The 10,903-nt window shown below is 28.3% G+C and overlaps 2 protein-coding genes across 2 annotated transcripts; one reads left to right on the forward strand and one right to left on the reverse strand.

Annotated features, from left to right (window-relative positions):
* LOC117182356 (altered inheritance of mitochondria protein 21-like) lies at positions 1 to 8,447 on the reverse strand. Its single transcript, XM_033375539.1, has 5 exons — positions 8,071 to 8,447; positions 4,760 to 5,099; positions 3,372 to 4,667; positions 3,092 to 3,266; positions 1 to 548 (listed from the first exon to the last, which is right to left on the reverse strand). Exons 1-5 carry the CDS (start codon positions 8,121 to 8,123, stop codon positions 424 to 426), a joined length of 1,989 nt encoding a protein of 662 aa, XP_033231430.1. The 5' UTR covers positions 8,124 to 8,447; the 3' UTR covers positions 1 to 423.
* Positions 8,448 to 8,654: 207 nt separating this feature from the next.
* Positions 8,655 to 10,456, forward strand: LOC117182357 (radial spoke head protein 9 homolog). The gene is made up of 4 exons (XM_033375540.1): positions 8,655 to 9,010; positions 9,085 to 9,250; positions 9,925 to 10,213; positions 10,296 to 10,456. The coding sequence occupies exons 1-4, from the start codon at positions 8,784 to 8,786 to the stop codon at positions 10,454 to 10,456; spliced, it is 843 nt and encodes a 280-aa protein (XP_033231431.1). The 5' UTR covers positions 8,655 to 8,783.
* Positions 10,457 to 10,903: the final 447 nt, after the last annotated feature.

The raw sequence follows: 10,903 nt of genomic DNA on the forward strand, positions 1-10,903 counted from the left end.
TTTCTCTTTATTATTGGATAAAGTACAAAAAATATAAAAAGTGCAGATAATCAAATAATCTTTTTACAGAGATGCAGAATTTTCGCAATCATTCAGTCTCAAAATTTCATATCTGCACCTGTGTTTTTAAAAATGTTTAACTCAGTTATTACAACACTTAAAAAAATATCGATAACTGGATAATATATAGTGAACAATGTGTAGTAGAAAACAGATACAGTCAATGTACGATTCACAAAAAGTATACAAAATATCACTAGAGTCTTTTTCATTATTAATCTAAGGACATGGAATATCAATTCGTAAGGTCAACTCGCGTTTATTAAAAAAAAAATAGAAATTCCTAATAAAGATTATACATACTAAGCACGTTTCGCGTTCTAACAAAAGAGTTAATTCTTAAAGATAAATGCCTCGCACCCTTTAGTAATTGTGGCATAAAGCTTCATGCAATTGTATTCGATGAGGGAAGAACTTTCGTTTACATTTTCGACATTCAACGAGCTTTGAGTAAAACGTTTCAGGATCGACTTCCTCTTTACATAGTTCTAAAAAAAAAGAAAACATATATACAAAATAAAAATATTTATAAACTAGTTTGTTCATTTATTTGAAACGATCAGATTTAATAGTATCATTGGCATTCAAAAGAATGCCGCTATCATTTTCAACTCTTTACGCTGAAGAATCAACTAATAAGTTTGTTAATGTACAAAATTATATCATTTTTCAGAAATTTTAAATTAAACATTATTTAAGATAGAAGTTAAATTATTATAATTTTAAGTCGTTTTAAATTAATAATTATTCAATTATTATTTGTACATCAAAATTCAACATGGTCACTTACAAACTAACAACACTTTTCATTGAATAATTAAAATGGTTATGTCCAAGTTTAAAGTTAATGGAACCACTGCAAAATTCTAAACAATAAAATTGCTGAAATTATAAAAATATAAAATATCCGACCCTATAAACTTTTCGAATAAGAAATTTGATAATTCGTGAATTTCCCTATGGTCGGCAATTTTACAATGTCACATATGTCGGCCATTTAATTTAAGGAATGTTCTATTACCGGAAATTTTCTAATACTGTAATATCGAAAACTGTCGAGAATTTTTTAATTCGGGAATTTTAAATTCTCGATCTTTTTCCTGAAAATTCATCTCCTTTGCTAGCAATTTCATCTTTTCGGTTAAAAAGACAACTTCTTGACTGAAAATTAATCTGTTTTGGTTTAGATTTAACTACGTAGTTAAAAGTTGAACCACTTTGTTAAAAATTAAATTTGCCAGTCGAAAATTCTGCATTTTACTTGGCAATTCATCTCTGGTTTAAAATTAGAATATAGTTTTGACAATTCTTCTTTTTTTATTGTTGAAAATAATTTTTTGTTTTGTTCGAAAGTTAACTTTTCAATTCTTAGTTGAAAACTTATGTTTTTTAATTGAAAATTGATCTCTTCGGTTAAAAATAGTTGCAAATTTATTTTTGTGTGAAATGGAAACTGTGTTAAAAATTAATTATGCTTTTTTAAAATATTTAATTTTTTGTTTGTATAAAAATGTATCTTTTTTAGATTAAAATGCAGTTGTTTAGTTGGAAATTAATTTTTTAGGTTGAAGATTAAAATATTTTTTGGAATTTCGCAGTTTTGGTAAAATAAAAATCTTTTTTGGCGGAAAATCTAACCACTTAGTTGAAAGTCAACTTTGTTAAAAAACAAGAATTAATTACTTTGGTTGAAGAATCATCACTTTAGTTGAAAATTGATCTCTTTGGTTGAAAATTTACATATTGGGCTGAAAATTATTTTATTTTCTTGGTTGAAAATCATTTTTTTTGCATGAAAATTTATCTTTTTAGTTAAAAATGCAAATATTTAGTTAAAAAACTATTTTTTAGGTTGTTGATTCAACTATTTTGTTGAAAATTCGTAGATTCGGTAAAATTAAAATCTTTTCTTGTTGAAAATTTAACTACTTAGTTTAAAGTCAACTTTGTTAAAAATTCAATTTTTTGGTTCAAGAATGATTACTAGTTGAAAGTGGATCTTTTCGATGAAAAATGGTTAAAAATTCACTTTTATGTGGAATTGAAATTAATTTTTTTATTTGAAAATTCCTTTCTTAGTTTGAAATTGTAAATACTGTGTTGAAAATTAATTTTGCTTTTTGGTTAAAAAGAATTCTTTTTGTGTCAACATGTATCACTTTTAGTTTAAAGTGCAACTTTTTAGTTCTAAATTAATTTTGTACATTTTGGTAAAATTAAAATCTTTTTGACGCAAAATTTAACCACTTAGTTGAAAGTCAAGTTTGTTAAAATAAAAATACATTCTTTTGGTTGAAGACTCACCGCTTTAGTTAGAAATTAATCTCTGGTTGAAAATTAATATTTTTTTTGTTGAAAATAATAATTATTTGCATGAAAATTGATCTTTTTTAGTTGAAAATGCAACTATTTAGTTAAAAATTCATTCTTTTGATTTAACATTGATCACTTAAGTTGAAAATTCATCTCTGTGCTTGAAAATTAAACTATGCTGTTGAAAAATCCAATTTTTTGTTCCGGTTTTGTGTGATATGGAAGTTAATTTTTTTCGTTGATAATTCGTCTTTTTGGTTTGAAAATTCATTTATTTTTGTCAGAATTTAATTTTTGCATTCAACTATGCTGTTTAAAATTGTTTTTTTGGTTAAATTCATTTTTTTTTCAAATATTCTATTTTTGCCGATAAAATTGGCCAATTGCTTGATTTTGAAAGGACTTACAACCACTTATTTTTCAAATTTTAATACTAGAGCTACAGTGAAATTTTAAAAATAATTCAATAATTTATATTTACAGTGGATCAACTTGAAACGCTTTTTTGACAAGTTTTTTCAATTTCAAGCGTTTTTAGTTTTCTTTTAAGATAATAAGATGAACTTAAAGAAGAAAAAATAGTGGAAATTAAACTTATTTTCAATCTTCTTAATCACGCGATACGCTTTAAATTTAGAGAATTACTTCTTAAATATTAAAATTTAAACAATTAACAAAACTCATAGCCAAAATGATAACATATATAAAATATTTTTACCTTGTAAAATTTCAGGCGGTGGACTTCCAACTTTGATTTCCATTTGATTAAAATATCTGCCATAAATCGGTGGCGAATATCTGTCATAAGGTTGGGGTGTTTGTGAAACAGCGACTGCAGGAATGGGACTTCTTAAAAGTTGCCGAGTAGGCTGCATTGGATCAAATATCAAACTCTAAAAAAAAAGAAAAAAGTTGATCAATCTTTATTTTTCTAAAGTAAATTCTAGAAAATCTAAACCTAGATTCAGAAAGAGTAGAGTTGCTTTTAGAACATTTACTTTGTCTGCAGTTCCCTTAGAAACGAATGTAGCATCCAACTCATTCCCAGTCTCATTTACACTTGTTAGAGTTAAATTCTGGGACGTTTGCAACTCATTTTTCGTCCAAGCCTTTTCCTCAATTTCCACAGAATTTGATTTGCGAAAACTGGATGAAACCCTAGATATCAATTTTTTGAATGGCTTCTTGGACAAAGAATCGCTGGACAACGATCGATTTAAAATTTTCGCTTTCGGACCTTCAATCTCATTTACATTTGTTTTCGACTTTGCACTCAACTTTGAGTTTTGCATCGAGTTTGTTTTTATTTCTCCATTTGAAACTGATCTTCTTAATCCTTTCCCTATCGGTGGAACGGCTCCTCGTAGAATTTCTTCATTCGACACTGCTCTCGTCGCTTTGCGGACGATAGTTTTTAACAAATTTCCTTGACTCTTTTTACCCTTCGTGCTTTTCAAATCTTTGTTGTCAGCTGCTTCTACAATTTTTTCAACGGAAACACTCGATCTCATTTTCCTCCAATCCTTTGGTAGTTTCATATTCGAGATACTCTCCCTACTCGATGCTAATCCAGATGTTCTGCTCCTTTGCAAGTTTAGAGTTTTTGAATCATCCTTCTCAGATTTAGCAGCTGGTTTGACTTTGTCAGGTATTCGATTTTTAATCTGCTCTTCATCTTTTTTCTCATCTTGTTCTTCAGTTTGCGATGCTCCGCGAAGTTTTCTGGACCTAGAATTTACTTTCGGGTTTTCAATCAACTCTTCTGGAAGCTTTTCCTCAGTTTCTATTTCAACGGAAGCAGTGCACTTCGACTTACTTCCCTTTCTTTGCTTCTTAGCATTCGCGGCACTCTCTTTACTCGAAGCTGATTTCTTCCTAGTCTTCTTCAGTTTACTGCCATCGTCATTCTGCTCTGCATTAATTTCGGTAGAAGATCCTTTTTTTCCCTTTCCATTATTGTTTGTGAGTGTCTTCACTGGTTCATCTTTCAGTGCTGGACTCTGAGATGATTGTTCATCGTTTTCCTGAATCGATGATAACTGATTTTCCTTTTCAGGGGAGTCCTCATCGGTATTAAAAGTTAATTTCCTCACCGCGTCCAAGTTGACGATCAAGTTCTCGAGGTCTGGATCACTTGCATCATAAAAAATGTCATCGACTGAACTTACAGACTCGATTGGCTGACGCTCTTTCATTGATAAGCCTGATAAGTAGTCTGCAATATCAGAATTTTTTGGAACTTCCTTTGGCGGAGGATCTTGTCTAAGTGCTCCATAATTTTCTTTGTTCTGCAACTAAAAATTTCATTAGAATCTTCCGTACGTAAATATTTAAGAGAAACAATGTCAGAGATGAAAAAAAGGAGACAATGATAAAAAATACACACCTTATTTTGGCACGATTTCGCGTTACATTTACAGCTTTCGCTGCACTGTAGGTCTCTTTTCATACATCCGCATATTTTGTTGGCACAGTTTCCCTTGCAGTTGCAACCTTTATGTCTACCATTAAAAATTGGAAGATTCTGCTTCACTGGACTTACAGTTACCAAAGCTTTGCTATCTTTTACACCGTTCAGTGGTTTAGAACCATTTTTCAACGCTGCATTTTCTTTCTTCAATTTAACGTTTTCAATTTCTAGTAATTTTATTCTCTCCTTCAGAATATTGATATCGAGTTCGTTGAATGTAATCTCGGTTTGTGCATGTTTTTCGCCTCTTTGAAAGCTGCAAATAATATTTTTTATGAGATTTTATTCAAAGAAAGACACAAACTGTTAGAAAAACCTGAGGGGTTGATGAATCTTGAAATACCATGTACAAGCCTCTTTGTAAAATATTTTGAAATCTCCACACTCTTTGTGAAATCTTTTGAATTTACTCAATCTTGATCATGTCATTAAAAGAAAAATGTAATCATTGTGAAATCATTTAAATCTTTTGAACTCTGTGAAATCCTTGTAAAATCAATGAAATCCTTGCGAGATCATTTAAATATTTGTGGAATCTTTTTGAATTACTTAAACTCTGAGTGAAATTATTGTCAAAAAATTGAAAGCCTTACAAAATATTTTGAAATATATTGGAAATTTCATGGAAATTTTTGGAACTCTGTGAAATCTTTATAAACTTAATAAAATCATTGAGTAGGCTTGTGAAATATTGGTGAAATCTTTTAACATCTTTGTGAAATTATTTAACTCTTTATGAAGCTTTTGTGAAATCATTGATATCCTTGTGGAGTCTTTGAAGTTTTTATGAAATCATTAAACTCTTTATAACATTATTGAAATATTTTGGACTTTTAGTGAAATTTTTGATAAACTATTGTCAATTCTTTTGAAATCTTTGTGGAATCTTTGTCAAATAATTGAAATGTTTTGAACTTTGTAAAATCTTTGCAAATTATTGAAATCTTGTGAAATCTATTGACATCTTTGAAATATTTGTTAAATATTTTAAGCTCCTTGTGAAATCATTGTCAAATTATTGAAGTCTTTGTGAAATCATTAAGAAATAAATGCTTCACGTTTGAGTTTAAAATATCTTTAATTGACCCTCAAAAATAAATTTCGAAGAAATTGTTGATGTAAGTTGTTGGCTTTAGGGTCAGGTGAATTGAAGCAAATTAAGTTGTTTCAAACGTTTCGGCACACAATGGTGGCCATCATCAGTGAATTTTATTAAATCTGTGAAAAGTGCACAATATTTTGTAGGTACGCAGTTTTACAATTGGAAGTATTATTTTTTGATTAATATCTTAGTTGTGAACTAATAAAAATAAAAAATTTATTAATTTTAAATAAAAATGTTGTTTTATTTTATTTAGAACTAATGATAAATCTTGCATTAATCTTAAAACATTATTTTATTTTAAAGGAGTACAATTGATGAGTAAACAATACCAATGTAGTCGAAAAAATTGTTGTCGCCAATTTTTTAATTAATGAACAAAATTTTTAATCGTAAAAAGTTCTTTACAAATTATTTTTCAATTACGTATATGCAATTAAATTAAATTTTTTATTATTTGATGCCTTTTTTGTTATTTTTCAATTAATCTGTTTGTACGAAAAATATTATTATAAATTGTAAGAAACCTTACACAGCTGTAGATTTTTGTATAGTAGGCAAATATAATTTAAATAAATTTGATACTTAAATACATTTTCGCAGTAATAAGAATAATGGCAAGAAACATTACATTTAAAAATTATTATTTCAAATAATTTTTGCCTTAATTTCTAGTATATAAATTTTGCTTCGAAAAAGTTTTATGTTTACGAAACTGGTTCAATTTTAAAAGTAGAATCATTTCAACAATCACAGTGTAGTGAAAACTAAATATGCCAAAGAAAGATTTTAGTTGCATAATAATTATTGGATTTTTGTTGCGTTTTGTTTGTATGTCTCTAATTAAAATGTACTGAATTTATTTAAATAATTTTTTTATTAGATTAAAATAATTAAGTCTCGATAAAAGATATGAAGTTTCATTCCAATGGTTAGATTTTTAAGTCAAAAAGACGAACTATCTACAAAATAGCCGAATTTTAAACCTGAATGTTCGACTAAATAGTTTAATTTTCCACGAAATTGTTGAACTTTTCATAAAAAGGATTAAATTCTCCACCAAGAAGATTAATTTTTCCCCAAAAAGGGTAAATTATTTTTTACCAAAAAGTTTAACTTTCAGCTAGAAAATAACAATTTTCAATTTATAAAATTAGTTTTCAACCAAAAATGGAATAGCTTCATTTTTAGTTGAACAACTAATATGAAAATCCAATCATTCTTCTTTAACCATCTTTTAAATCTTTTGAAATGTTTAAATTTTTTTTTAAACAATCTCTTAAAATTAATGTTTCGAAATAAGAAATTATTTTAATTTTCCCTAGGAACCTATAACAAGTTTTTTTTCTTTTTGTGAAACCTCACAAAATTCTCTAAAAATCTTTACAGGTTTTAATTATTTTTTTATCATTTCAAAATTTCTGAATGTCTCTTGAACATATTACCATTTTTTCTAAAAGTATTAAGATGGAGAAATTGCACAATTGTGCTACAAAATGCAGTTTACCTAAAAAAGTTTTGCATCCTTGAAAATTTAAAAAAAAGGCCCCAGTCTTCGATATTCTTTTTCCACACATTTTGAAATCTTCAAAAATTAAAATAATTATTTTTTAAAATAAAACATAAACCGTTTAATATTTTCCGAGAAATCTCAAATCTTTCATAATTAGTCCAAAGTTCCTATTTTTTCCGAGTTATTTGAAATAAGTTTTTGCCTACAATTTAATTTTTCTACCCCTTTAAAAATGTAAGAAAATTTACAAATTATAGTGTGGTAGCCGACATGTTAAGAACAGAATTATTTCCCATTATTAAACAATCATTTACAATTTAAATTTTCCCTTCTATCAATAATGTTTGAACCTTTAGAAATCAATTTTATGATGAATTAAAATTATTTATTCAAAAATTTTTATATGCAAAGTTTATGGTGCAGAAAATTTGTAAGGTTGACCCCCTCCACACCTAGGAATTGGTAACATAGTTTATGGACGGTCCCTAAATCCAAGCAAGTATTGACACTATTGTGGCTCAGAAAATGAAAAATATTTTCACAATTTGTGTTTTTTGACTTTCATTTACGCTTGCTTAAAAAACCATGCAAAGTAAGTAAAATAATTTGTACCTGTCTGTCTGTTTGTTTCTGGCATTTCTAGTAGCTTTTTTTAAATAAGCCATGCTTGTGAAACGTTTTTCGCAGGCAACCAATAACTATTAATAATAAAGCCAAATCGTCGATAAAAATAGAATATTATCCCAAAAAATTCTAATTCACACAGCCAAGTCACAAGCATGAAACGTTTGAATAGACCGTTAGATGCCAAACGTTTTCGCGACCAAATTCCCAAAACTTTGGTTTTGGTTCTGCTTACAGCAGAAAGGATTATCAATAGAAACAAATATTGGAATACAATAATTATTTTAGTGTTTATGTATATACTAACAATATATTTTAATAACTAGTGACAAGTAGAAAAAATTCATCAACTGTCATTTTCCGGCTTGACGTGAGCATTTGGGTTTTTGCTTTGCGACGCATAGGGATGCTGCGTCGTTGTGCAGTGGTGGGGAACATAGAGCAAAGCTGGTTGGTGGATTTTTCCAGATACAAAATCACGCGGGAAAGAGTTTTAAATTCAATTCGTTCAATGTTTCGAAGTGATTTTCATCTGAGTAACAAATGTCATTGGCTTTAATTGCCTTTACTGTTTATAAGATACGAATGATTGAAGTAAAAAGTTCCTTCTAGGCAATATCAATATCAATGTCACTTTTACCTGCATTTTAAAATTCATAAATTGTTTTTTCCTCTTCTTTCGAAAACTAATTATTCTTAATATGGAGTGCCTTAGATTATTAGAAAGTTTAGATCTTATAGGTTATTCTGGAATATGTTTAGGTACAGAAAATTCTCAGCTACTTCAAAATTCTTTGTTAATCTTACAACAGGAAAATCATTTTCGAAATTGTTATTATTGGGGAAGAATCAATGGTGTGAAAAATGATTATCAAATTGCCTATGGCTATCAAAAAGATTGCCTCAATGGACGGGTCTACTATTACAGGTAAAAAATATAAATATTTTATTTGATTTATTCAGGAACCATACAATTAAAACATATTTTTATTTTTAAAAAAGCACTGACGGTATGAACTGGTTATTAATGCCTAAACCCAACAAATGTGGAAGATTTTTATCGCCTCTTGCAGTCAATAAATTCGAAGGGGATCCATCTGTTGTTACTATCGTTCACAATTTGAATCCACCATTTTCACCTAACGAGGATCCCAACAAACTTAATGACGTAATTTTCTATATTAAGAGGCCGACCATATATTATGTTACCAATGTGTAACGTTACAAATCCTTTTTTCTTTTGGTTTCCAAATTTAACAATTTTATTCCAAACTTATGTATTTTGTGGAAAATTCGTGTTTTTGGTAAAAAAATAATATTCTTGCTGGAAAATTAATCTTTTTGGTTGAACATTTCGTGGTTAAAAATTCAACTTTTTTAGTTAAAAATTCATCTACCTGATTGAAAGTTAAACTAGTTTGTTTAAAAATTCGTATTTTTTCAAGATTAACCTCATTCATTTTCCAAAAATTAAAATTAATTTTTCATCTGAAAATTTCATTGTTCCATTTTTGTTTTGTGGAAAATTCGATATACATATAAAGCGTTTGCATATTGAATCCATTATTTACCGTAGTTTCGCAAAAAGTCACCCTTTTTCTCATATTTTGATAGAATTTAGGGGTATGTAACTTTTCGAGTATGGGCGAGAAGGGGGTTGTTAGCTAATGCTACGGTGTCAACCAGGGAGGCGATGGGGTTAAAAATTGCCTAAAATTAGTAACTAAGCTTATGGACGATTCCACGTTTTAACGACTACTGGGAAATTAGAAAAAATAATATAAAAAATATTTTGATGCATTGAAAACTTGATTTTTTACTTTTACTTAAAAACCAATTTAGGGAATCACTACAAAAGAACTAAAAGAGGAAGATCGTTTAGCAGCTACAGTAGAACAGATAAATGAAGATGCATTGGTGGTTCCTCGTGGAAGCTGGTATAAAAATCCAAATGGTGACATTAAAGAAAATGTCTCTTTTGAGGGACTCACGTACGATGAGTCTGATCAATTAAATTCCTATCTTCATGCAAGATTGCCTCAAAGAAAATGGAACACTAACTTGTTAACAAGGCCAGATTATAATTATTCGCTTGATTTTCTGGACCCTATAGATGAAGACGTTCCAAAAGGTGACCCTGAATTTTCTTTTGAATTATAGAAATTAAATTCACTATTAATAAATAATAAATTTTATCAAATTATTCATTATAGGATGCTGGAGTCTTCAAAAAGAATTAGGAAATCGTTTGGTGATTTTAAATAACACTTACTGGCCTGGAATGACATTTTACCACCAAGTAAATTCACCACATTTCGGATCTATGTATATAGGGTCCGGGAAAAAAAACATTGATGTTCCATTTATGATCTGATTAAATAAAATATAATTAAATTATGAATCACTTTCTTTGCTAATCATAATTTTGTTTTATTTTAATTTAATTTTACCTTTTGAGTTCTTCGTCAAAACTGTAAAGGGCCCGTTCAAAAAATATGTCATACTACAATTTTTTTAAATGATTGATAAAACAAATATTACATTAGTTATTTTATTTTACAAGTAAAGCATCTAAGAGACTTCAAACTGTTTCACCTATCTTCAAATCCCTTTTTTAAATAATTCCTGTTTTCCCTTTGTTTTAAAGAAACCTCCTCTTTTTCTCGCCTACTATATTTTTTGTTTCAGAATTATTAATCTGTTTTCGTTAAAGATTATACTTTTTGGTTGAACATTTTTTTTCACTTATTTTTTTTTCTTAGTTCAAAATTAATTTTTTGAACTGATTTTTGACTTATAATATTTAGTTTTTAATTGAAAA

The sequence above is a fragment of the Belonocnema kinseyi genome, chromosome 10 (genome assembly GCF_010883055.1).
Source record: "Belonocnema kinseyi isolate 2016_QV_RU_SX_M_011 chromosome 10, B_treatae_v1, whole genome shotgun sequence".
Taxonomy (NCBI): domain Eukaryota; kingdom Metazoa; phylum Arthropoda; class Insecta; order Hymenoptera; family Cynipidae; genus Belonocnema; species Belonocnema kinseyi.

Excerpts from the sequence above, each read along its gene's own strand:
- LOC117182356 (XM_033375539.1), bottom strand. The coding sequence starts at position 8,123 with ATGGCTTATTTAAAAAAAGCTACTAGAAATGCCAGAAACAAACAGACA. Across the intron at positions 4,668-4,759 it reads CGAAATCGTGCCAAAATAAG|TTGCAGAACAAAGAAAATTA; the intron begins GTGTGTATTTTT and ends TGAAATTTTTAG. Across the intron at positions 549-3,091 it reads ACCGCCTGAAATTTTACAAG|AACTATGTAAAGAGGAAGTC; the intron begins GTAAAAATATTT and ends CTTTTTTTTTAG.
- LOC117182357 (XM_033375540.1), top strand. The coding sequence starts at position 8,784 with ATGGAGTGCCTTAGATTATTAGAAAGTTTAGATCTTATAGGTTATTCT. Across the intron at positions 9,011-9,084 it reads GGACGGGTCTACTATTACAG|CACTGACGGTATGAACTGGT; the intron begins GTAAAAAATATA and ends TTTTTAAAAAAG. Across the intron at positions 10,214-10,295 it reads AGATGAAGACGTTCCAAAAG|GATGCTGGAGTCTTCAAAAA; the intron begins GTGACCCTGAAT and ends TATTCATTATAG.